The sequence below is a fragment of the Pipra filicauda genome, unplaced genomic scaffold (assembly GCF_003945595.2).
Source record: "Pipra filicauda isolate LSUMZ 115617 unplaced genomic scaffold, ASM394559v2 scaffold78_size3787270_pilon, whole genome shotgun sequence".
NCBI lineage: Eukaryota > Metazoa > Chordata > Aves > Passeriformes > Pipridae > Pipra > Pipra filicauda.
Genome location: NW_024104964.1, coordinates 1,429,258 through 1,456,886, shown reverse-complemented (window position 1 = coordinate 1,456,886; position 27,629 = coordinate 1,429,258). Strand labels below are relative to the sequence as shown.

The following is a 27,629-nucleotide window of genomic DNA, read 5'->3' as shown; positions in this document are numbered from 1 at the left end:
GGGATAAAAGCTGCTCAGGAACATCAATCCTGGCCCCAAACTTGACAGCACCGAGGGCCACCACGGGCAGAGCTGTGGGAGCAGGAGCCCAGGGGGCTGAGCTCCCCTTTTCCAGCAGCATCCCAGGTTTCCAGAGCAGGCACAGCAGCACCAGGGCTCCGGGTCCCGGTCTGAGAGCCCATGGTCAGGTGTCAGAGCCATGAATTATGGATGGCAGCCCTGAATTATTCCTGCTGCTTCATCAAGGGAAGTGTGGGCACAGGGACCTGGGCAGACACCTCCTGCTGAGGGGGGTGAGCCTGGGCCCCCCGGAGCAGCAGGACACGGATGGTCCCCAGCCCACCCCAGCACAGACCCTCAGCTCCAGCACCTGCCTCCTGCCCCTGCAAGGAGCAGAAACTCTCCTCTTTAATTAACACTTCTCTTAATTAACATGCAATTCCAACTTGGCTGTCCACAAAGCTTACACTTACTCCAGAACAGTTTGCCATGTTTTTTTCACCATAAAAAACATTTAAACCAGGAAAAAACCCTGCGAGCAGCTTTATATTGACCTTTGTACCTTAACCCCCTCAGGGGAAGGATCCACAAGAAAAACATCCCAGTTCTAACAGGGCTCTTGATCACACATTTAAATCAATTACATCCAAAAAATCAGCTTTTTCAACCCAAAATACACTCCCATTTATCATGTACATGTACAAACTATATTTATAATATAGTTTCTACATGTAAGACCTTGAAAAAAAAAAGTCACACCAAGGTTCAAACATAATATTTTTATTTGTGGATAAAAATTAAGGCTCACAGTACTTTTATCATTTCACAAGCAGAAAAATGTTAAAAATTGAGACTGATGGGGAACGCCCCCAATACAAATTCCTCTAACTGCTGACATGTTTTACTGAAGACTCGAGGTGAACAATTGTACAGGGCAGCTACAGGTATTAGTTTGTAAACTAGGTGCTAAATATATATATTTTTTTTTTAAAGAAATGTGAACAGAGTATGATGTTTCTCTCCACTTGTGGCTGTCCAGTACACGTGGATTCCACAGAAACACCCAAGAACCGCCGGGATGATCACACCAACCTTGCCAAGAACAACCCACCACGGCTACAACGCATGGCACAGGTGTCAAACGGGGGAGACAGCTAAGGGGCACAAATCCCATTTCCATAAGACATTTGGATTCATAGTGCAATAGTTTATGCCTAACATTTTCAATAGTCAACTTTCTGGCTTAAAGAGAAGAACACAGGACTGCTGTCCAGCTGCAGGAATGCAGCCCAGGGCATTAAAGGATGGGATGAGTGCATGGCAGACTTCAGGACACAGGGAGACATCGTGCCTGTAGTTAAGATGCAACTCCAAGGAGGACTTTTCCAAGTGTGCAGCATGCAGTAAGGAAGGGATTGCTGCCCAGGTGTGCTGCAGCTGTGTGGGCAGAGGTACAACCACTCCTGTGACCCCCAACCACCACCACGAGGGTTTTATCCCGAGTTACATCAGAACTATGGCACTACAGACTGCAGGTCCATCTACACAGAGAGCTGGTGTCTTGGCCAAACCTGAGGGGGGTTTGTTTTTCAAGGGGCTCTGCGCTATTTGCATTATTTTTAGTGACTCCTCCAGCTTTGCCTGTTTGCTGTCAAGGCAACACGAGCTGTGGCAGCAGCGGGGCCGAGCCTGCGCACAGGGAGAGCTGGGGGAGCAGGGAAGGCTCAGGGATTTCTGCACCACTCCAAAAGGCTTCACTCCTTGCACTCCGTGGAGCGGAGACACCACCCAGGACTGACAACAGCTGTCCTGAGCCTTTCCTTCCCTGACCAGAAATGAAGTGCACTCTGAAGCTGTACCTTCCTTGGGGAGCTCTCCTCTGAGACCAGCTTGTTTTCCCAGGACCCTGCTAGGCCAGGTTCTGCCCCAGCAAACTCCACGTGCAGGGTTTAACCAAGAGCTCCCACAAATCACCTTCCTGCAGCAAAGGAACATTTGGATTGGCAATCACTGACACCACAAAAAGCTCATCCAAAGGGCTCCGGGAGACTGTGACTGGTGCAAGTCACCACTCCCTGTTCTAAAGGAGACAACTGAGACAGACTAAACTCAATGTGCCCAGGCTGCAAAGCCCTCCAGGAGCAGGGCTGGAGGGGGAGGCAGGTCCCAACTCCACATTACACCAGCCACTGGTGTGCTGCCCTCCTGCATCCCCGTGTCCCCATCAGCCCCCGGAGCTGAGGGCTGGAACACACCAGATCCTCCCCCTCGTGAAAAACCACCCCTGACACAGGCAAAAGAAAACATTTACACCAGTTGGCCATTTCCTATGAGCAGAAGTTAAACCCAATTTCCATAAATGTGTAGGCAGTGAATGTAAGAACAGGAAAATGTGTGCAACCAAAAATATAGAACAAACACTTCCAACATTATTCCAGTTCACAAATCCAGGCAAGGGGAGAGAGAAGTAGCTACAGCCATGAAATACTCCATGTTACTGAACAGTTTAAACCAAGTATTTTACCCCATAACACTATGGTGAACTTGCAGCTGAACAGAACAACTGCTAAACCAGAAAACCAGGGATAAGAGGGATGAGCCTGGATACACATTCCAGTTCTCCCGGGGAGGTACCGGCAGGCACCCAGCAACCTGCTCAGGTCAGAATCGAACTGTTCCTGGCACAGGACATGCTCAGGATTCTCAGGTGGATGGAAATGGCTTTGCCTTAAACCATCAGAAAAACTCCACATCCAAAGTATCCATCTCTCCAATTATTGCTTCACTACAAACAGCAGAACACGAGTGACAGGAGGATCTACACGGGTTGGGAAGTCAGCCCCGACCCCAGGGCTTCACACTAATGACTAGAATGACCTCACAGATCAAGCAAAGCACAATACATACCCCAAAAAACTCCTGTAAAAGCAAATGTGCAGAAAATAAACTGTCACCGAGTCCCAGGAAAGCACAGGGGGCAGCAGGAGCGGCGAGGGGGCAAACAGGGCTCTCAGATCCAGCAGCTCTGGTGCAACAGCTGTGCCAGCTGCACTCCCAGTGTGACACTTCTATCCATCCCCAGAGCACCCAGGGATCCTGCCCTGCCTGCAGTTTGCCACGGGCACACACACAGGCAGCGTGTCAGCACACACTCACCTGCCGGGCCAGGACAGACACACGGACAGAGGGGATGGCAGGAGATTTCAGCCTTGCTCAACATTATTGCCATGGGCCAAGAGTCAAACAATATAGAACAAGTTAACAGTACACAACATACACAGTAACTGCACAACTCGACAGTGCCCACTACTCCATTTGGCAAAATATTTATTTATAATAAATCCGTCCGAAAGCAGTTGGTCACAAAGGATTCCTTTTACACGTTTAGGCTGGAACAATGCTTTTGGTAGAAGTAAATAAACTGTCTCTTTTTACACAGTGTACAAAAAACAAAGAGACACCGAAATGACAGTAAAACCCATGAGAACGGGGAGAACTGTAAGACAAAGGCAGAAGCAGGAGGGACCTGTGTGTGCCCGGCAGTGCTGCCACGGTTCTTTACCCGTACAATCCTCACCCCACGGCGGGATCATCCCCAGCACAGCTCTGAACTGCAGGATTATGCTCCAGGAGAGGAATCTGATGCGATGTAGCAGCTCCAGTCACTCTTTCACAGTACTGCATGTCAACACTGGGAATGGTTTCTGATATGGTTTAGACTGCACACAGTACTTGGATAGAAAAAGAGTTAATTACTCCCACTCCGTAGTTCCTGGTGGCTTTGATGTCAAGTCATACATCACCCGAGAAATGCCAGGAATCTTCTTGATCTCTGCCACCATTTTCAACACAACCTGTTGTGGAGGGGAAAAAGAATATCAGAAAAGAAGGGTGTGAAACAAAACTGAAGAAAATTATCTGAGAAAATTATCTTTTTTAAAGGAAAACTGCTCACACTGATCCTGTCAGACACAAAGGAGGAAGAGCCTCCTGCCATCAGCACATGGACACCAATTAACAATCAACTGAACCAACACCTCTGGCTCATGGTATCTGCAGGTACATTTGGGACTTGCTGACTTTTGGCACAGACTAAACCAGGCTGTGGATCACAAAGCACGTCCCTCAAGGCAGCAGCTCTTCAGCTCCAGAGCTGTTTATTACAGTTCAGCAGGAACACGCTCTGCTCTGTGTTACCAAAGTACCTGAAACTGGATATGGATAGTTTTCCAGAAAAAAGCACCTGAACCTGACTCCTAAATCCTTTTAGTGACCTAAAGAGCAAACAGGACACCGAGATGTTAAAACCAGAAGTGTCAATCAAGGGCAATTCATGACGTAATTATTTCCAGTTACTAATGCAAAAATTAATTCCAAAACCCCAGGAATGGCTGGGTGTTCCTTTCTTTTCTTGGTGGCATTTTGGCTCAGCTCTGCTGGAAAGCCTTTTAAGTTTGTCACACCCATCTGCCAGCTCCTCATTTTGTTAGTTTTCCCCAAACCACCACGATATTCCGGCTAAGGAATATTATGAAAGAGAAAAAACAGCAAGGAAATCAAAGTCCAGGTAACCCAGAGAGAGAGAGGAAGGTGGAAACGAGCCCTCTGCAACACAAGCTCCCGGTGAAGAGGAGCCTGAAGGCCACGTTACCTCCTCTGGGACCTCGTTGCCAGGGGTGGCTGCGATGCCAGTCATGAAGTCACTGGTGATGAAGGGCCTGATGACCACAGACCTCTGGCAGGAGGGCTGCTTCTGCAGGGGGTCCCGGTCGAAGTGCAGTGGGGTCAGGATTATCGGCATCTGGCTGATTTTTCCGGCGTAACCTTCAGGGAAGGGTCGTGCAAAGGGCATTAATTTGGGTTGCAGACACCAGGCTGGACAGAATCCCCACCTGGGCTTCAAATTCTACACCAGCAGCTGCACTTACACCTCTTGGGATCTTCTCCCTGCTGCTCTGGCACCACCACAGCTACTCAAATCAGCACTGGAGGCACTGGGGAGGCCCTGGCACAGGTTGCCCAGAGAAGCTGTGGCTGCCCCAGCCCTGGGAGTGTCCAAGGCCAGGTTGGACGGGGCTTGGAGCAACCTGGGCCAGTGGAAGGTGTCCCTGCCCATGGCAGGGGGTGGGACTGGGTGGGCTTTGAGGTCCCTCCCAACCCAAACCTTTCTATGATTCTATAAATTGCCACTTGAGATGATCCTCAACCATTGCAGGCATGCCCAAAAATCCCAGATAATCTGTTATCCCTGTAATTTGCTGTGAATCAACTGAAGATCCACTTTCCTTCCCACATAGCACAGCCATGGGGTTTTATCAACCCCAATATACCAAGCCCAATAAAGAGCCATTCACAAATATGCCTTTGAAATACTCTTTGAATAGTCTTTTTGAACAATTCAAGAGAAAGCTCTCCAGTATCCCCATGGCTGGTGGCTGACAGGTAACCCCAGACAATCATCTCTCACTTACTTCTTTCTAAATTATCTCCTTCTGAAGGCCAATACACAGATCCCTAATTTCCCTGTTTCAATGATCTAAAAGTCTGATATGGAGGTGTGTTGCAGCTCACAGTGCTCAGGCTCCCCCCCTCTGCCAGCCCTGGCCTCAGCTGCTGGCACAAGGAGGTTTTTCCACTAAATCAGAACTCCAGTCTTATTTTTAGGAGCGATTCATTCACACAAAGCCAAGTGTCACCAAAAGTTAGCAAGACACAGCCACAGTTTTACCAACACAACCAACAGTGTTATCCACAGCCTTCTGAGGGTAATTTTGTACAAATCCTGTTCAGACTGCTCTGCAAACTGAACATGGATTCTCAAGAAGAGGTATCTGCTGTAACTTGATTTATACAAAATATAGGCAAGTCTGAGGCAGTGCTTCCCACACAGATCACATCTCCAAAGGTGATTAAAAACATAAAACTGAACCTCAGAATTCTTCATTCCCAGACTGGCTGTGCACCATACCCAGGGAACTGAAGACTCCCTGGGAGTGCAGGGTTTGGGTTGACAAACACAGCTTTCACTTCAAGTTAAGGAACAGGAAAGCACCACAGGCAGGCAGGAGCATCAGCACCATTGGAAACTTGGTATTTGGGCTCCCTTCTTACCACAAAAAAACCACTGTTTAAAAACTCTGCCAAGTTTCTTTACTTCAGGTAAATCCTGAGGACTGAGATCAGCAGAGAGAAGGAACTTTGCTGACTTCCAGCTGGCTGACAGTACTTTTTGCACAAGTTGGCAGTGCAGTGAAGCACCACAGCACCACATGGCACGTCAGAGGTAAGCCTCAGTTCCCCAAAATCCCCTACAATTAATTCCTGTCCTTTAGCTATCAGCTTCTACAACTTTCACAAGAGCCTGTCATCCCCTTAGTTGACCACCTTCTCTGCAGGTATTTGGGAAGGTTATAGATTTTGACAGTACCCCTGTAACTATTCCCATTAGGTTTGCAGGGACCTGACCCATGGGATAAGGTGGAGCACCTACCAGACTCCCTGAGAATGTTGTGAGCCTCAAAGTCAGCTTGACGTAAAGTGCTGAGGACTCCTGTGGTCAGGAAAGTGGGGGTGACATCTGTGGGGGGCTCTTTGACCGGGGGGCCAAACACATACACAACTCTGCAACAGAGGGGGGGGAAAAAAACCACATTTTACATTCACAGAATAAAACAAATTGCCTCCAGACTGCATCCTTAGCGTCACAGTGAGAAAACAGAACGAGGAAGCAGCATATTTTATTTTGCTTACAGTTTCTAACAGGAACCCAGCAAAACCCCCATTAAATACTAAACCTTGTTGTCAATGAAGAGCTGTGTGTTCAGCACAGGGCACTAACACTGCAATTTATAAATCTGCATAATTACATCTGTGATAAAATATCTTCTGAATTCAAACCAGCCACATCAGCTTTCCCCTGTTCCCCTCCCTGCAGAGCCAGAGCAGAGTGTGACACGTCTGAGTGCCTCGGACACGGACCCACCAGGACACACCAGTTATTTGACTTTGTGCATACAAACCAAGAATACTTGTCTAAAATCCAAAGTAGAAAAATATGCGAGTTCAGACTGTATATTTTTGTTTGCAGCACAAAGCCTGCAAGCACAGCTGGGCAGGAGACCAACTATTCCAGTGCCCTCCTGGCTGCCAGTCTCCCTGTCCCTGCAAACAGCAGCAGAGTCTGCAAACACCCCCTGGGAGAGCACAGCCCCCAGAGCTGGGGGAGGCTCAGGGGGGCACCATGAAATCCAGAAGAGCCTAAAGAAGTCAGTAATGCTGTGAAGCCAGCACACACTGAAACTGCACAGGCAATCCTGATTTATACCTTCTTTTGTCCCCTCTGCGTTTAATTTAACCAATTATCTTGCAATTCCAGGTCTCACCTTCCAGGATAATAGCTCTGTCAGTAGGTGTCACTTCTGTGAGAAAATTAAGGTTTGCTATAAGCAATTAGAAGCAGTTTCACCAGAAATCCCCCAGCCAGGCAAGGAGGATGTGATTCTCCAGAGTTGATTTAATGTCTAAGCAACGTCAGCTGCTGGGAAAAGTTATGGAATCAAGTAGGTAGAAAATGTATCCTCACAGAGAGCTCAATTAAGATCAAACTGCCCAGCTTTGGAGCTCTCCTTGTGCCATTAGAACTGACATCCCCATGTAAATCCCTTTTTGACACACAGCAAAACCAGACTGCAGGACAGCACAGCTCATCAGCAGGCTGGAGCCTTGCAGAAGAGATTTGCATAAGTTATGTTGGATGTTGTCTAATCAAGTGCTCTGAAAAATGAGGAGGTAGGCTGGTAGGCTATCAGTTTCTTTTCAAGCTAGAAATAAATCTGTATTTTGATTTGTTGTGTATTTATAACCTCTGTATGATACACTGGCCCAACACATAAAAAATTGTACCCCACAGAGGAAAACGTTTGTGCATGCTAAACTTCCATACATTAATTAGCTCATTAGAAATAAAGATAATTCGATCCTTACCTGTTTATGTTGTGGCACATGCGTGGGATGAGCCTAGCAAGAAACATCAGGGACTCCCAGTGTGGAGCATCTTTGCTGGAGATGCCACAGACGTAGCTGTAGGAGCGGCAGTCACCCTGCAAGGCACAAACAGCCATGACTGGATGGCAACTGGGCTGCCAAAATCACTCACAAGACTTTCCCCTTCACCCTGCAGGTGACAGGGGCCATATTTTGGGCCAAGTTTCAGCAGACACCAAGTTGGTGAAATCAGTGTGGTGGGAGATGCTGAGGGGATGAGGAAACACAGAGCAAGGTAACAGAGCTAACAGTGTATAAAAGGAAAAGTTCAGACTTCGGAAACATATAGATATAAAGATATACATATATAAAGGGAAAGATTCAGACTGGGGAGATTCATCTACAGCGACCAGAGAAGAGGGATTGATTGTGTGTTGGCATTTTTGTGACAAAGTGTAGAAATCTGATGACACTGCAGCTTCAAACACTAACCAAAGCTGACTGCAGAGAGCCACAGAAGCCACACACAACACTAAGCAGTGATAATAAAACATATGTAATTCAATACTGATACTGCAGAGAAAGGTTCTTTACAGCTGTGACTGCTCAGTAAAGAAATCCTCCAAGTCATTGCACACAATTCCACGGGAATGCCAGCTCAGCACTTGGTTTGGATTTCTGTCCCCAGAGGAGGGAAAAGGGAGGTAACACTGGTGCTGCACAGATCCCAGTGTTCCCTGCACTGCTCCAGGTCCTTGCCAGGATTAGTGCAATTCAAAAAAGCACAGGAAGGGGCAAATGCAGGAAGGAGGGATTTTTAACCAACATAGTCTGAGACTCCTGAGTCTTATCAGGGACAACAGATGACAGCAGAGGTCAGTGGGGCTGGGAATGTTGTGAAGAAACTGCCTGTGAGTGACCAGGAACTGCCTGTGAGTGACCAGCATCACTGAACCCGGATAATACCCTCAAATCCAAGCCCTGGCACTTGTCAGGTATCCTGACACCTCTGCACTGCCCCAGCACTGACAAAGCTCTCACAGCCATTTGGAGTTTATCTCCTTGACTCGAGCTCTTTATTCCCACATCTCAAGGCAGCAATTATGATGTTTCTCCACAGCCTGCCATCCCAGCAGGAAGGAGCTCCCAGACCATCCCTGGAATGCCTCCCTTTACCTGCACTCCCACAGTTTTGATTGGTAGCAAGAAGGCATTCAGTGAATGTAGGCTTGTAATCTGCATCAGCTTCTCCTGGTCTTCTTCACTTGTACACGCCTTGACCCTTTGCAGCAAAGTGTGTGGCTGTGCAAGGATGCAGAAAAATACATTTTAGTTAAATAAAGCTCCCAAGCCCTCAAACAGAACCTGCACAGTGCAAATAAAAATGTTATTGAAGTAGCTGTTTGTTTAAATTTAGTCTACATTTACCCCTTGGAACTACTTTAAAAAATACCTTTCATTTGACAATTAAATATTAGCAAAAGCACTTTTCTTTGATTAGTCTGTACTTTAAGCTGAGGCTCTCCAAGGCCACAGGGGAAGCTCTTTTCCTGTGATCACTCTTTCACAAAGCTGCACTTTTCATTTCTGTGGCACTACAATGGTTTTTAAAGGAAAAGCAGATGTAAATATTAGCCCTTCAGGATTTACAAAAAGCTTTGGGAAGTTGTTTTGAACTTACACCTCAGAGCAGGTCCCTGCTAAGGACTTTTTACCTCTGAGTGAGCTTAGAGCAATCATAAAGGTCATCACAGTTAAGAGACGTAGAATTTAAACATCACCAATTAAAAACTCCAGGTTTTGGTCCAGGACACCCAGCAAGCACCAGTTCCTCACTCCTGCACTGTCATCTACACATTCACTGGTAGCTTGGGTGTGCAAGCCCCAAAAGTTGCAATCATTTCAGGGAGGGAAGACCTTTTCCTAATACTGTGTGACTTGAGGTATCTCCAGAAACCTCATCTGCACAAAGCTTAACTACAACAAAACTTGTTTACTATCTGAAGGGTGTATAAACTTCCCCTTTGCAGAAACTGTTCAACACCTGCAGCAGTCATGGCAGTAAAATTCCACTGCACTGAACCGCTTCAAGTGAGTTGTACATCATCCCCTACAGAGCACAAAGTAGTCATTTGGACCTTTTAGCAGTTTAAACCTCACTGCAGACCACTACAGAACAATCCCACTACTTCTGTGCACGTTAAAATTCACAGTTCTCTGTGAAGTTCTCTGACCTTCTTCACACTCGCAGAAAAATCCGCAACTATTTTCAGGATGTTGTTTGTCTCTGGGAAGTCTTTGCACACATAAGGTTCTTCAGCACAGATCACTCTGATTGCCAGACCAGGACCTGCAGAGCAGCATTGGAAAAACATCATACTGAATAACAGGAAGCTGATTTTCACCCAGAAAGGTGGAACAGTGGGTCAGTGCCTGAGTACAGTGTACTTTGCTGTTGTACCTGCACTTCAATTGTCTTAACACCCTGCAAGACAAAAAAACCCAACCCCCACACATTTTATTCCAGAAGGACATTCCTGTTCAGGACATTTAAGCATCAATTTACATTTAAGCACTGACTGCCTACAGCTTGAACGTGCTGGTGGTGCAGTGGAGCAGTTTGTGGTGATGAACTGCTGGCTGGAAACCCAATATGAACAGGAACCTCCTCCCTCCCTTTGCTGGGCAACTGAGAACTCTGGGTATAACACACAGAGGAGTCTCCACTGCTTTTAAAGACCCCTGAGGGCTGTTTGACCTTTTAGCTACTTAATATAAGAGTGCAATGAGCTGGAAAAGGCAGGTCCTTGCCTTGCCTGGGATGGTGCTGCATTAGCACAGCCCCTGTGCTCAAACACACGGGCAGAGAAACATCCCCTCTGGAAAGGACTCGGCTGTGTTATCCACTCGGATGTTTCCTGGTGGAGAGCTCGTGTTAGTCTCCAGGCTTTCATTTTCAAAGCAGCAAATGCCCCTTGGAAAGGCAGAGCCAGGCCATTACTCCAGGTAGGATGGGCACGTGGTAGCTCAGGCAGTGCCCACTGCACTTACTGGGAATCCCTGCTTGGCTGCTACAGCTGGAAAAGAACAACTGCAGCTCAGGGCAAATTCAGTTACAACACGTTTGCTTTTATTAAGTAGATTTATTAAGCTGCTCTCAAATCTTTTCCTGAAAGAAGATCCTGCTAAAATAAAAACCTAAATTGACATAAAAACCTAAATTGATCTTTTCTGTGTTTAGAGATCAGTTTTATACTCCACCACACTGCAGTTAAGCGTCTGCTGAACAACACTGGTGTGATCCACAGCCCTGCACTAACAGCACAGACCAGTTCCCATACCTGGGAAGGGGTGCCTGGAAACCAGCTCTTCAGGAAGGCCAAGCTCTCTTCCCAGCACTCTCACTTCATCTTTGTGAAAGTCTTTCAGTGGTTCTATTACTTTGCCCTTAAAAACAAAAACAAAAAAAAAGGCAATTTACACTCCAGCTCACAAGTTCAAACAAAAAGCCTCAAGTGTTTAGGTTATGGCAATCACACTGGCCTGCTCCTCACAGCATCAGTGCCAAGGATTCCATAAACACTGGAAACAAATCCCATGTCAGTGTGGGCTTTGGAAAAGAGCTGCAGGACAGAGGGGGAGACAAGGAAGTTTCAGCTTGTGCCAGAAGTATCCCTGGCTCCAGACACAGCTGTAAGGTCAAACTGGCTCTGTCTGTGCAAATTCAAACCTTCCCTGTCTCTGCTGGATGTTCAAACCGACCCCAAAGCCTTGAAAACTCGTTCTGCAGTGCTGGATATTAGAAGTGTGGGTCATTAGGAGTTCTCTCCTGTGGGTGAGACTCACTGATGAGTGAGCACCTTCCACCAGGGCTGTGATGGGTTGGTGCTTTCTTAGACTATTTTGTAACACAGTTAGAGAACTAATGCCAGAAAAAGCAAATTAGCTCCTGGTTGTCAGCCACAGATGTCCCCTTTGGGCCATTTCAGAAAGATCTTGGGGTTCCTAAATTGCTAACTGGCAAAGACAGTGTGTGCCACCAGCGTGCTGCTGGCAGATCTCTGAACAGGTTACCACAAATGTGAGGCAGCAGCTGCATAGGAACAAAAAGAACTCACCCCTGGAGGTACCTGTAGGAACCATCCCTACATTCCAACCCATTTAAACATGTTTTTCTCATTCCCTCTCTCTCTCTCTCTCTCTTGAATACTTTGCTCGAAGGGTTGAATGTTACAAGAGGTTCAAGATAAGGAGAATTTTGTTCTTCTCTCTCAGCAGGAGCTGATTATCTTTTTCTAAGCACTTTCTTAAAAGCACTGTCATTGCTCTTGCCTGAACCCATCATGTGCCAGGTCTGGAATATCAGTACCTAAAGATTACTCGTTGACTTGTGTCCAGAACGAGAGACAACAGAAGGAAAAAGTGACCCATTACACCACAAATTCCAGTTAAACCAGTTGCCCGAGAAGCCTAAACTGCTCTGCTGCTGAAGGCACTGGTGCTGCCCTGCTTCCTCACCACACAGGGCTTTGTTTGAGAGGGAAGAGTGAGGAAACAGCTTTTGGGTTGCAGCTGAGAACATCACTGTTCACACTGCATGAACCCCTTCAACCCTCTGACATCCTTCTGGGTATCCAGTGCTGGACGACACCCAAAAATCTGGACTACTTTGGGAATGCAGCAACTCGGAAAAAAGCGTAATAAATTGCAGTATATTACAATAGAATCTCAAGGGCCTCATCAGAGCAGGGTCCCAGCAGTGCAGGACAGTCCCAGCAGCAAAGCAGAGAGTGTTCAGTCTGTGACACTGAGCCCCCCGTCCCGCTACCTCCTCCCGCAGCTTCCGGATCAGCTCCGTGTCGTTGTGGTGGGTTTTGATCACCTCAGCTTTGCCACTGGCCACGAGGGAGGCGCTTTCAATGAGGTCAGGTCTGAGGGTTCCCTGGGCCAGGAAAACCTCTTCGGGTTTCAGGTTCATTTCTCCAATAACCTCGTTGGCAATCTGTAGGATGGGGAGAAAATAAAGCAAAGAGCTGCAGTCCACTTTTGGCTGTCCAAGGTCTGAAGAAGATAATGGATTGCCTGGCCAATGATACTGAGCTGGAACAGTACAAACAATCGGGAGGACTAATTATGACACTCTCCCACTGCTGAAATAGTCCTATAACCCCTTATTTTGTTGCACAGAAAATAGAAAAAATACCTCCAGACTACAGGAACATCAGTGCCTGCTCAATATTCTCCCTCTAACCTACCTGTGGCTCCTTAGGTCATCCACAGACTACACAAGAGCACTGATGGCACTGATCAAACAGTCTGACAGGAAAGGTGTATGCAGAAATCACGTTATTTTTAAAAAAATAAAAATCAACCAAATAAAAAATAAAACATTACCTTCACAAAGGTGTCACCAATGATTTTTCTTTTTTCCTCAGGACTTGTGGTCATATTTAAGGTCTTGCTAATTCTCTTCCGTGGAGTTCTGTCCTCATCCGAGATGGGCAGAGTTGTTGTACCATTATAGAAGGAATGAGCTGCATTCACCACTGCAGGAAACCACAGGGAGTTTTTGACAGAGTCAGTAAAGGTTTGTGGGCAAGGTTGCAAAAAAATAAGTTTTATTTTGCTGCTTTAAAAAAAGGAAAATAAAAATCATACCGGTCCTTTGACTATTGACTGCATTAAATAGGGCTGTTCTACACCTCAAGAATTAGTTGTAACAAAAGCCTTTTATTTCTCCTATTAACCTGTTATTTTTTCATATTGTGACTGAAAGCTCAGTTGTTGCTTCCCCTCTTAGATTATAATTTACTTGCTTTAAATGGTTTACAGGACAGTGTTTCCCCAAGGCCTTTCTGCAACCAAAATTAAATGATGCACTATTTATTCATGCTACATTATGCCTCTTAATTTAGAGAGGCTCTCAACCCAGAGATCAGCTGGGAGGCTCCCTGGCATCTTTTACCAGCACTGAACTCCCTGACCTACAGAAGGAGCACTTGCAGCAAAGGGATTCCCTCGATTTGTTCCCCTGGCTGCCTGCCAGAGCCCAGGTTTATTGCTCCACAGACTGCAAGAATAAGACATGGATTTTTCCATTAAAAAAGAAAAAAGTAAAAATAATAGTAATAAAAAAAAATTTAAAAAATGTGGGTATAGAATAAAGCTCAGACTTTGCTGCACTATTTGAGGGCCAGGCAGTGGAAAGCATTGCTCACCTAGTGCCACAATTCCTGGCCAAAACACAGGAGGATCCCTTGACAACGCACACTGCACCAGAACAGGCAGCTCTTACTCATTAAATTACTCAGCCAGGCAGTGTAAAGCAGCTCTGGCTGTTTGCACAAAATTTGCCTTCTCTGACCTCCTCACACTTGAGGGAAAAAAAAACCCTCTGAACCTTCTCATTGGCCGTGTCAAGGCACTTTCTGCTCACTCATAATGAACTGCTTCATAGAACCACAGAATCACTGAGGTTGGAAAAGACCTCCAAGATCACTGAGTCCAACCTGTGACCAATCACCACCTTGTTCTCAACAAGCTACTCCAAAACCAACCAAAATGCACCTATTTAAAAGCAAGGAAAAATGCCCTGAAAAAGTAATTCTGGCTATAATAGCATTCAATCACCCAAATGAGCTCTCAGTTTACAAAGAAAGAGATCCCGGACAAGAAATAAAGCCCCAAGTGTTAACCAGGATACTGGTAAAAATGGAAATCCAGGGAGTTTTGCAGCAGCTGAACAGGGTCCCTCACCCATCAGCAGAGAAGTGACTGAGGCACAAACCCACTGCTCTGCTGTGCCCCAACTGCAGGTCCCAGATCTGAACTACTCCAGAGATGGGGCAGCTCACTGTGCACTCCAATCAAATGAATTAAGGCTTAACACCTCAGGTTTGAATTTTGGTAACAGGCCCAGGCGGCTCCAAAGGACCAACCCGGCTTTGGCAGGCAAGGTCTGGGAAGAGCAGCTCAATAAAACCAGAGCACTGAATGCAGCTCTGTGGGAGAACAGCCAGGCTGCTGGCAGTGCTGGGCACACTGAGCAGAGCTGAGGTACCTTTGACTTGGATGCCCAGCTTTTTGAGGGCCTCCTCCACGGACTGGCTCTCCCTCTTGCGCATGAAGCCGTTGTCGATGTGCACGGCGATGACCTGCTCGCGGTTCAGGGCCCGGTTCAGCAGGGCTGTGCACACTGTGGAGTCCACCCCGCCACTGAGCAGCACCTGGGCGGGAGGGAAAACAGGGAAAAAGGGAAAAAAAACCCTCAAATGTGGGCAGCTGTCTGTGGGGAAAGTGTCAGCACACGACTCAGACACGGCCGGGAGGACGGGAGCAGAGCACTGACCTGCAGCCAGTGACTTGGAAGGAAACAAGAAGCCAAACGACACGTCGGCCCAACTGTGCAATTTTTTCTAAAACCTGGGTAATGTACGACCCAAATCATGACAATTCTGCGTTTTCCAAATTAATCTGGACAACTATCAGTGCTTCTGCAAATAAATCTTTCAGCCTGGAGCCAAGGCACTCACCAGGACCTTGGAGGAGCCCACTCTGTCCTTGATGTCCTGGATGCACTGCAGCTCCCTGTTCTGCACCGTGAAGGTGCCGCTGCAGCCCGCAATGTCGTACAGAAAATTCTTCAGGATCATCTTCCCGTTCACTGTGAGGCTCACCTCGGGGTGGAACTGTGCTCCATACAGTTTTTTGGATTCGTTTGCTATGCCTTCATTGGTGCAAGGAAACGAGCGTGACAAAACAGAAATAAATGAGTAAATTGGCAGTGAATGCACACCCAAGTCAAGCAGGTACTGGCACAGTGTATACAGTGATTTATTCTGCCACCTTTTGGCACAAGTCACCAGTGAAAACTAAAGATTCTCACTAAGATTAGGAACAAAGGTACTCTTATATATCTAGAACACACAATCCCTCAGAAACCAAGGAAAACACTGAGACATCCCAGGAAAATCACTGTGAAAACAGGAATAAATTATATTACTTTTTCCCCTCATGTGATACCTCATCCAACCCTGCAGCCAAGCCACACCGACCCAGCTGCATCCAAGTGTCCCTGTCTGATTTAGGAGCTTAATCTTCAGCCTTTTTATCTTTTCAATGAAAGATTTTAAATAAACCAGATGAATAAATTGTGAGATCTTACTAAATGCTCAGCACATTTAAGATCTCTCCAGGGCTCCTATCTCCAAGGAAAGAGGCTCCAGAGGGGGCTCTTTGGGACTCAGTAATTCCAGTGACTTTCAAACCCCAAGTTCTAAGGTCCTACATTTTTCTGTGACAATCTGTGTGCAATGTTAAAACCCTGCTTTCAGTACCTACATTATTCTTGCTCACTTGAACATTCATGCAATATTAAATAACAAGTTAATCAAGCTTTAATAATTAATTAAACAGCGTTTGACTTGCACTATTACAGTGCAGAACCCAAACCCCACTCACTGCACACCACAGCACGTCTCCATCACCCCTGCCCTAAGGGCACAGGATATTTTATCCCAGAGAGAAACAACACATGCACACTTTAGAATAACATAAACTCTAGAAAATAATGTTAACTCTTACTTAAACCACATTTCAATCAGGGTCACTCCTTTTAAAGTCTATTTCTTTATTACCACGACAGCACAACATGCAAACACACACAAGGAATTGTTAAAAACAATTCCCTTGTTTGGCAATTAAATAACAAAGGAGACTACTCTGTTCCCATTTGGTTCTAACTTCTGTCTGCCATTATTGTTTCCTTTAACAAACCTTACCAAAAGACAATTCCAGGAGAAAATAAATACCTGCTATAATGTTCCCAGACTGTGCCACCACCTTGAATCCATCGGCTACTTTATCCACACTGTCGCCGTGAGTGAGGAGCACAAGCTCTTCCTTCTGAAGGCCCCTAAACAAAGATTAAAAACTAGAATCAACTCCAGAAAGAACAAAGAAGTAACTCCCTGCCTTTCCAAGAGGAGTCCTGAGGGATCACAAGAAAAGCTCATCTTGTTTGACCAGGACATTTGAAATATGTGCAGGATTTCCCTCCCAGGAACAGCCATTTCCAGCTCCAAGGTGTCTCCCTTGGAAGCTGCAGAAGTTCTTGTACACTATACCTCTCATGCAAGAGGGAATTCACCTTAATTCTGAAGGGTTTGGGTTTTTTTCCTTATAAACATCCCAATATTGAAGCATTCCCTCTTGGACATGTGGAGCCATCTGGAGTCAATCAGGATCCCAGGAGTCCTGCTTTTTATTTCAACAAAGTGAACTTTTCTTCTTCAAAACTACGTGTTTTCAGGACAATTTGGGCACCCTCAGGCAGGGTATGAAGTTCTGCAGGAGCCCAGCAGAGGAAAGTTATTAAAACTGGAATACCAGGTATAAGTAAACTGTCAGACTTTTACAAGGAACTTCAGAGGCACCGACAAACTACCAAGAAATCAAATTCTGGCTTTATAAAAACATCACAAAGCAATTTCAAAGGAAGGTGGAAAGTGAATGGTTTGGGATTTTCTATGACCTTTCCAGAACTGGATGGGTGCCAACCAATACAAAAGCACTGCACAGCAGGAGACAAGAGCTTAACACAAATATTCCCAGGTCATGGAACATTTTACAGGGTCTCAATGAAGACTTTCTACTTTGAAATAAAGGGGTTACACAACATCCCCCTCTGTATTTCTTGAAAACATTTGCCTGAGTATTTGTTTCAACGAGTAACCTGCTTACTTGTTACCACACTTGTAAAAGTTTTATTAGAAAGTATCAGCTAAAAATTGATGCAATTTCACTATTTTCTTTAAAATAATGTTCCTTTCATCCACACACCCTTTCCCAGACTGGTATATCCAGTATTGCTTTGGTAACTGAAAATGCCTCTGCACCTGAAGAGTGAACACGTGTTATCCAGGGTAATGCTGAACACCCCATCTTCTCTCACACTCTTCTTGTGCACTGTGCCTCCAAACACCTTATTCATCATCTGGAAAACAAAAATACTCCATGAGAAAGCACCCCTCAATCTGGTATCACTTTATACTCAGCCTTCATCTAATCCAGCCCTTTTCTCCTTGGGAGTGATTCCTTGCTCAGCTTAGATGTGCAGACCACTGCAGGACCACCAGTGAGTCCTCAGGGAAATAAGTGGGGCTGTTTCTTTTTTGGGGGGTGGGGGAGTGTAAAACACTCTTAAGAACAAGGCTAAAACATTCCATGCTTGAAACACTAATTCCCTTGTTTCCATGAGGGTTCGTTTTTCAATACCAACCGGACAGAATCAATTAGTGACCCACAGGTTATATTTGTTATGACTAAAAAAGGGCAGTGTGGAACTCAAAACAAAACTACTTATGCTATTGATCACGGAATGGTTTTGGTTGGAAGGGACCTCAAGGCTCATCTCATTCCATGCCATGGGCAGGGACACCTTCCACTGTCCTGGGTTGCTCCAACCTGGCCTTGGACACTCCCAGGGATGGGGCAGCCACAGCTTCTCTGGGCAACCTGTGCCAGGGCCTCCCCACCCTCCCAGGGAAGGATTCCTTCCCAATCTCTAATCCAAACCTGCCCTCCTTCAGCTTAAAGCCTTTATACAAGAAGGTAGAGCCAAGAGATGAACACACACCCTCAGTTTAACAATTAAAAGTATCTAAGTTGGGACTTTAAAAGCATCCTGCCCAAGTAGCACTGCCTCTGTTAGAAAAGCAGATCCTTTAGCACTTCATCTTCAGTTAATAACAGAATAAGGCCCAGAAGATGGTTCTGGACAAACAGATATAATGATTGGACTCAATGTCAGAGATCTTTTCCAGCCTTAAGGGTTCTGTGATTATCCCAACAGCACCTGCATTCCATAGCAGATTCCAAGCACTGGTTTTCCTATTGTAAAGATGGCTGGGTCAAACCATGGTGCATCTTCTGCATACACAGAGTTTGGTCCTCCAGATATGATGATAGCTCTGCAGAGAAAACAAAGAAAACATTAACTCAAATATGTTGTTTACTTAAAACCTCTTCACTTGCTTCAAACATTGACGTTGTCTCATACCACTCTTCCAACTTTATACATTATAATGTATATTTTAACACAGATACCCTAACATGTAGCTCTGCTATGCTATAGCTGTCACACCCACCAGCTTACTAGGGAGGTATTTCCTCAGTTTAAGCAAAGTCCAATATAAACCATCTTAAAAAGTGCCTGGATTTTAAATTCCTCATAGCCAAGCATCAGCAAGATGGCTGGGACAAAGCAGAGTATTAGCATGAAAAGATATATATATATAAATACTTAATGAAGTCTGTGACATCTGGAGGGGAGCTGCAGTCAAAAAACACATTCCCAAATTTCTAAGTCTGCTGAGAAAATGTCCCTTACTCCATTCTGATTATGCAGAGGTGGCATTAGCAACAGGTTGTGCATTACAAGTCCAACACAGGTCAGCATGTACAGTTTGAAGTTAATACTTCACACCGTAAAAGAAAATCAAATCCTTTCAAAGGGGAAGAGAGAGTTTTCACAAACACAATGATTTGCAAGATCCTGAACTGCAGAGGCACCAGTTGGGCAACACTTTTGGCCTCAGCCCGGGATTGAGCAGGGCTGGACCAGACCTTGGACTCACAGACTGTTTATTTCAAGAGAACATCAAACTCGTTATTCAGAGCCAGAAATGCAAAACCAAACAAGAGAGAGGTTGCATAAATGGGATTAAATCTATCCAATAAAGCTTTCTTCCAGCATTAGTTAGAGTCTGTCATGCAAGCACTGACAAAACCCAGTGTCTCTGGTTCTGAGCAGCAGGAACAGGCACTGTGCTCACAACACCTGCACCACCAACAGACACAGGCCTGGAGGAACCAGCCCATGGACCCACACAGCCCCCTGCTCCCCCTGGCACAGGGGGGATCTCCTGCAGCCACACAGCCCCCTGCTCCCCCTGGCACAGGGGGGGGATCTCCCTGCAGCCCAGCTCCCTCTCCCCAGCACAGGCTCCTCGTTCCAGGCAGGAGAGGGATGGAGCTGGAAGAGGCAGCATTTATTTCTCTGCATGCTGGGACCTCCAGGTGAGCTCTGGAACAAGGACACAGCCAACACAGGGACAGGTTTACACTGACCTATCCTGACAACCCCTGCTGTACATGCACAGGCACTTCTGCTCAAGTTGGAGACACGATGGATTCCCTAAACTCCAACACTGGAAGGAAAAGCCTGAACACCCTCCATGCTTGGCGGTATTGCTGCTTCCAGTAACTCCATTTTCAGATGCATTTGCTTCAGTGCCCTGTGTACAGGACACTATTTAATATTAACTAGACCCAGAGAATATCCTGAGTTGGTTCCAGTGCCCAACCATCCTCTGGGGGAAGAACCTTGGCCTAACATCCAACCTAAACCTCCCCTGACAGAGCTCCAGCTGTTCCCTGGGGTTCTAAGAAGGAATTAGAGGAATACAGCCACACCTAAAAACTGAACATTCTTATGAGAAGTCAAAATAGTTATACACTGTTGTACTCAAAAAGTAGAGTCTTAAAAATCTGGGTTTTTTCCGTACCAACTAAAATCTCCCAGGATACAGAAAGGTTATGCAATATATCCAAGTATTAAAGAAAGAAATTATGATCCTGGGGGGAGACAGGAACCTGCATCTTCTCAACTGTCCAGGAGAAGTTAAAAGCAGCACAGGATGCAGACCCTGAGTGTTTTACTGCAGTACCATGTAATTCCATGCATATCTTCCTGCCTTGGTATGAATATGTCTTTCTCTGGTTCACCCTAAGCCACTTCCAAAACAACCTGAGCCAGCTCTGAAAACCCATTTGCAATGGATTAAAGGCACATCAGCAACCACATAAAAAAACCAAGAGTAAAATGTGTGCATTGATACCCCAACCTCAGGACTCCTGCCAGAGGTCAGTGCCAGAATCCAGACTAAAACCACTGAGCCTGTGGCACTTCCCAGCCCAGCACCAGGATCCTGTGGAAAACGCTCCTGTTCATGTCACACTTAGCTGACACCTGTCACTGGAGAATGTTCTGACACTATGGCAATTGAGGAGCTTTTCAAACACAACATGTGAACACACTTTAGCAGAACTCTTGCTGCCCGTGTCAAACCTCAGCACAGCCCAAAGAGCAGCTCCTCGGCCTGTTCAGAGCACGAGCTGCAACACGGGACCCTGACAATGCCCAGGGCACGTGGAACACGCATCAGAACCTTGCAGTGAAACAAAAAACTCACTTTTTCAGTGGTCACTGCATGAAGGCAACTGACATCTGGCACTGGTGTTTGCTGACTGACTCTGTGGACACAAAGTTATCGACCAGCCTGGGCCCTGATAACCCAAACCTACCACCCAACCCTGGGGAGTGACCTTCTCAACAAAGAGCTGCTGCCACATTTCAGAGAGCAATTATTTGGAATGACAAGTCCCACAGGTCTAATCATGGAACCTGAAGAACCTTCAACTGCTAAAGGAAGGAGGGAGAAGCTCTTCCCAGCACAAACCTGCACCAGCACAGCACAGGTCTGAGACAAAACACCACCAGTGCTGTGACTCACTCCTCAAATCCAACACACAGGAGGTGCAGGAATTCTTTCAAACCAGTTATTAAGTACGTCCATCTTTTAAAGCCTTGACCATTGGAGAATTATAAGCAAGATCTGACAAGAAAAGCTGTTTTTCAGAACATTTCTGAAAGAAATCCTTGACACAAAAGCTGCCTGATAGATCCAGCAGTTCCTGGGTTTTCTGTTCTCTGTGTTTTCAAGGGAGATCAATAAGTTCCTACTTGACTTACTAAAATATACTGTTTACTGGTTCACTAATTATCATTGATTGGAAAAATGCAGTTCTGCAGCAAAGCACTGTCTTATCTGTTGTCAGGCACAACCAAAAAGCACACGTGCACCATATGTCTGGATTGTATCAAACTGACAAGGAAGGTCTTGGGTGGTTTGTGGACTTCAGGGTATTTATTCTCCCCACACAGAAGAGATGCACATCCTAGAAAGCCTAATAAAACATGACAAATAAATGTACAAAATACTAATTAATTGTGAGGCCTTTTTTTTTGTTGTTGCAAACAACAAGGGGCAGTTTCAGTTAGTTTATTTTTTTCAGTTGCTTCCCAGAAACAGTCTGGCATGATCTACCACAATGTCTTCAGTATCCGAGTAAGTTAGTTTAATTTAAAAAAAATAAATTAAATAAGAAGATAATTTTTAGAAACACACAAGACTTGCTTTCTTGATTAAATAAGGAAATCATTTTTAGAACCACACAAGACTTGTTTTCTTGATTAACAGCTACCACAGTTTAACAGGCAAAACAGCAAGACCACCTCGATTTTTGCAGATGCATATTTAAAAACACAACCTCTTAAATTACACCTGGAAACCAAAATGATTAAAATGGCATTAAGGCATCAAGAAGAAAATACACAAAATTTCTGTCGCTGCACGAGCGTCCCCAGGAAATCTCAGGTGGGCAAGCCCAGGTGGAATCAGTGACAACACTCAGTTAAAGGTGTTGCAGGGGAACAACCAGGCATTGAGCATGGGAGGGGAAGGAGGGAGGGAGGGGAAGGAGGGAGGGAGGGGAAGGAGGGAGGGAGGGGAAGGAGGGAGGAGAAGGAGGGTTGGGGCAGGATGGGAGGGGAAGGAGGGAGGGAGCAAGGGGCTTGGGGACAGGAGGGGAAGGAGGGAGGGAGTAGGGGGGTTGGGCCAGGATGGGAGGGGAGGTGGCAGGGGGCTCAGGGGCAGGAGGGGAGGGGAGGTGGCAGGGGGCTCGGGGGCAGGAGGGGAAGGGAAGGGAGCAGGGGGCTCGGGGTAGGAGGGGAAGGGAGCAGGGGGCTCGGGGGCAGGACAAGGGAGCAGGGGGCTCAGGGGCAGGAGGGGAGGGGAGGTGGCAGGGGGCTCGGGGGCAGGAGGGGAAGGGAAGGGAGCAGGGGGCTCGGGGTAGGAGGGGAAGGGAGCAGGGGGCTCGGGGGCAGGACATACCGAAATCCCTGCTCCCGGATGGCGAAGGCGGGCGTCTCCAGCGGGAAGATCTCGGACTGGACGAAGAGCTCCCGGACGCGCCGGTCGATGACCTTCCCGTACTGCGCCCCCGCGTCCAGGATCACCACGGCCCCCTCGTAGTGGTGCTGCCCATCCTTGAGCTCTCCCCCGGCGTTCTCGGGCTGCGAACAGCACCCAGGGCAGCTTCCGTCAGCTTCCCAACCCGGAAAGGTTGGAAAAGGCCGTGGTGATCATCAAGTCCAACCATCAGCCCAACACCACCACGTTCACCTTAAACCTCATCCATCCCCAAGTGCCACATCCACACACTTCTCAAACTCTTCCAGGGATGGCGACGGCACCGCCGCCCCGGGCAGCCTGTGCCAGCGCTTTACAACCCTTCCCACAAAGAAATTTCTCCTAATATCCAATCCAAACCTCCCCTGGCTTCACAGTGACACGCCGCAGACCGCAGACTAAGCCAGACCTCTTCAACAACCAACATCTGCAAAGCTTTGCTAATTAGCTTATGCTAATTCATGATTAAAATGATAAAGGCTAGCCAAGAAACTTCTAAATGAAAAAAATCCTCGAGTTTATGAGGACCGTGAGATGCACTGGCACAGCACATCCCTCCCAAACAGCCACACAAACACGACATCCCCATCCCCCAAACCAAACAGGGCACAAATTAGGGAAGAAAAATGCTAATACGCTAATGAAGGCAGGGCTTTCCATAAATAAGAGCTCATATGCTCTGTTCACCATCTGCAGCCACTGCAGCTTTTTCTGTTTCCAGTTCCACATAAACCCCAGCACAGCCCATGGTAAGTAAGAGCATGTGCCTTTTTCTCAGGCAAACCAGCTCAAAGTCAGAAGGAAAATGTTTTTCCCCATCATAGGCTGAACTTTCACTCGACATTACCTCCTGGGGAGGATAAAAAAGGAGAAATTGAGAACAAATGTCACTGCTAAATCATTTTTAAAGAAGTCTGCATTCAAGCAGATTGCACATCAGAACAAAGCACTGGTTCTCTCTGAGTCCATCATGTCTGAATTGGCTGGCCAACTCCAAATCTGAAAGAGGGCTAAAAAACACAAGGAGAAGTTTCTTTAAAAAAAAAAAAAAAGTGAAAAGAGGTCGCTATTCCATGGAAGTGTCCTTACTGGGGGATCCTCAAGGAAGAATGAACACAACCACGCTCTAAGACACCAAGAAATTCATGCAGAAAAAAATTTTGCTGCTTGAAGAAATTACTCTGGGGTGTTTTTCTCTTAACTTAAAGCTCACACTGCTTCCTGGCCAATGCAGTTTGATGAAGGAAAGACTGGGAAGGGTTTTACCTGGGAAAAACTGCCTCCAAGCACATCTTGGAGCTTCATCTCAAGTTTTAACGATGGCATGTTGAGTTGTTCTGCATGTTTCTACCATGCAGCAGAACCTCCAACCCAGGACTCACCAGTTTTCCCACCACAGGCATTTCCACCTGGGTCAGGGAATCACCCCCACCTCAACCACAGGTCACCCCAGAGAGCACCACCCTGCTGGGACACATCTCCCAACAAACACACAGCACAGGCTGCTCTGAGCTTTAGTGCTCAGCTACCACAAGACATCTCAGGTAACTGTCCTCAGATCAGTCCAGGAAGGCAAACATGCTCAAAACTTCCAAAGTTTACAGTCAATGGAAGAGGTTTTATCTTAATTAAAGGACATGAACAGGAAAAAAAATAATGCTAAACCCCTCAAATGCCTAAATCCCGTTTACAATCAGATCCTCAGTTTCTGTCCTTCAGCTCGTGGCTGAGTGTGCCTGACAGGGAGCTCTGGATGACTTTTAGTCTTGGGTTACACACCAAAAAGGGCATGTGTTGGAGGAGAACAGACTTCAGCAGCATGGCCCCTTCAAACCCCCAGTCAGATGGAGAGAGGTCAGAGCTGTCCTCCCTTCCAGTGGATGGGAGGAAATCACTTTTACAGTGATTCTGGGCATTTTCACCTCGCAATTTCTAAACCAGAAGTTTGCAAAAATGACCAACACCCTCCTTCTTTCCTGAGCCCTCCTTGGGGCAAAACACCATTTCCTTGCAGTTTTTCTTTAAAGTCTTTTAATTGTTTCAGAGCAGTAGGTTCAGACAAGCAGAACTGTAAGGAGGTTCAGGTCTGAAGAGAGCCCAAAAGCAACTCTGCCATAAATCACAGGGAAGAAGAGGAAGGCGGAAAGTCAGCACAGGGTCTGGCTTCACTTATTCAGAGGCACAATTCCAACGCTGGGGATTTTGAACCCAAATTTAACAAGGGAAACTTCATTTAATAAAACCCAAAAGGGAACAGATGCTGCTAACGTGCAGCCAACATGGCAGTTGAGCCTTGTACACCACACGTCTGCCAGGAGGGAGATTAAGAGGACACCAGACAGCCCAGCTCCTGCAGGGACGGGGCTTACGGAGCCAGCACCTCTTCCTACTGGGGACTGGCCAGTCTCTAATAAAAGCTCTTTTTCCCCTCAGTAGAGGGATAACTAGAGTTCCTTATCTTCTGGTGTATTCTCACAAAAATCTGGAAAACTCGCTATTTTTGGGACCTTCTGTGGAAGCTGCTCTGACAGCTGTCCAAGGGCAGGGGCACCGTGCTGATGTCCTGAGAGTGGGACTAAAACCAGGACGGAACTGGTGCACGCCAAGAGAAAAAGGGGTGGGAAAAGCCTGTATTGAGCTAATTCAAATCTCGAGGCACCCTGAAAACCACAGCCCTCTGTCTCACAGACCCGAAATGTGGCACCCAGGTCCCTCCTCCCTCATCTCAGCTCTACCCTCCCCATCATCGTTGGAAGACAAAAATCTTCCAACATTGCTGGGTTTTTTTGTGTCAAACCCAAGTAATTCTGAGTTCTGTGATGAGCTGTGGTAGGAGACCTGCCACCAGGCTTACACTACCTGCTGAGGACACCACAAATCTTCTTCCTCACGTACCTACCTTCTTAGCACTTGAAACCAAGTTTGCGGGTTCCTAACAGCCCACTTGTGCAGAATCAGGGAGGTTTTTGGCATTTCACACACCCACATGCTCGCAGGATGCTCATTAATGCAATTTATAAACCACATTACCACATAGAACAGTCACATTCTGGGGTACCAAGGAGCAGCAGAGCCCAGTCTGCAGCAGTGGCTCCTCTGTCCGAGCCCTCAGCCCTGAGCTTTCGCCCACACCAATAACTCAGGACAAGACTAAACCAGGAGCCTTGAACTCGCGCTTTCAAGCCAGCACAGGTTTTACAAGAGTTTAATTGCTTCCCTGTGGTATTAAAATTAAGCAGGTCTAAGAACACTCACTCATATTTCAAAGTATAACAGGACAGTAACTCCCTCCAACTCAGGCCATCCCCAAGACCAAGACAAGAGCCCCCAGCCCGTTATGTGAGGGAAGCTTTAACAGATAGAAGCATCATGCACGTGTCCACGGGCTGCTGAGACCCAACCCTCGTGGAAACCACTGTTATTTTCTCCATCATCTGTGTTTCCTGTGAGAGCTCAGGTTGTGGAGGATGAGCCATGAGCTCCACATCCCTGGGAGGGAGCAGCCCCAGCCAGGAGAGCAGGTTGTGTCCTCGGCTGGGGAAAAGCGTGTCTGCAAACCTGAGCAGAGACCAACTGAGCACTCAAAAACCCCCTCCAGAATCCCAGTCTTCTTGCAAACTACATAAAGGGCCCAGAACCAGGGAGAAGAGGAGCCCCCAGGAGCAGCCCCGGCCAGGAGAGGAGGCTGCATGCACGGCCAGGGAAATAAGTGTCAGAAAACTTACGCAGGGACCAAGTGAGCGCCCTAAAAACGGAGCGCCCAAAAACCCTCTCAGGGTCGTGTTTTCGAGCAAAGCCCAGAACGAGCGTTTTAACGTCGCCACAGAAGCGGCTCCAGGCAGCTCGCAGGGCTTGGCTCAGAAGTTGAATTACCAACAAAAGCTCCGATTTCCCAAAGGCTCACGAGTCACCCCTGCCCATGCAGGAGCCACCCGGACACGCGTCCCCTCCATCCCCTCCGCCCCGCAGGACGCGCGGGGGGAGCCCAGTCCTGCCGGATTAAAACCGAACCCAAAGCCGGGGAACGAGGGGTCCGTCCCAGCCGGGCGCTGCCGCCCTGGGGTGCCACAGAGCCCTGACTGGGGGTAATTCATTAATTAAACCGGGGGGGGGGGGGGGGAGTACCATCCCCAAACCCCACCGCGCCCGGGCCGCGCCACCCCGGGCCGCGGGGGCCCCTCCAGCTCCATGTGCGGGAGCCGCGCCCGGGGCCCAAATCCCCCTCCCTTCCCTTTCCCTTCCCTTCCCCTCGCCCTGACCTTGGTGTCCCCGTTGCACAGGGCCATGGGGGCGGCGGGGCAGCGCCAAGGAAAAGGCCGCTCGGAGCCGCGGCCCCCGCGCCGCGATGCTAATGCCGCCCGCGGGAGGGAGGAGGAGGAGGAGGAGGAAGCGCCCCGGCACCGCCGCGCCGGCGGAAGGGAGGAGGAGGTGGCAGGGTCAGGGGAGCGGGGATAAGGCCGGGATGGGAGCGGGGACAAGGGGCCGGGGGAGCGGGGGCGCGGCGGGGGCAGAGGCGGGATGGGGCCGGACGGCCCCATCCCGCCTCTGCCCCCG

At 47.4% G+C, this 27,629-nt stretch overlaps 1 protein-coding gene across 1 annotated transcript; it reads right to left on the bottom strand.

Annotated features, from left to right (window-relative positions):
• Positions 1 to 764: 764 nt before the first annotated feature.
• On the bottom strand, positions 765 to 27,439 carry GMPS (guanine monophosphate synthase). The gene is made up of 16 exons (XM_027730626.2): positions 27,335 to 27,439; positions 22,998 to 23,179; positions 18,839 to 18,953; positions 17,880 to 17,977; positions 16,794 to 16,897; positions 15,516 to 15,709; positions 15,044 to 15,209; positions 13,378 to 13,529; positions 12,812 to 12,985; positions 11,325 to 11,430; positions 10,218 to 10,333; positions 9,160 to 9,285; positions 7,984 to 8,099; positions 6,491 to 6,621; positions 4,652 to 4,824; positions 765 to 3,854 (listed from the first exon to the last, which is right to left on the bottom strand). The coding sequence occupies exons 1-16, from the start codon at positions 27,359 to 27,361 to the stop codon at positions 3,753 to 3,755; spliced, it is 2,082 nt and encodes a 693-aa protein (XP_027586427.1). The 5' UTR covers positions 27,362 to 27,439; the 3' UTR covers positions 765 to 3,752.
• Positions 27,440 to 27,629: the final 190 nt, after the last annotated feature.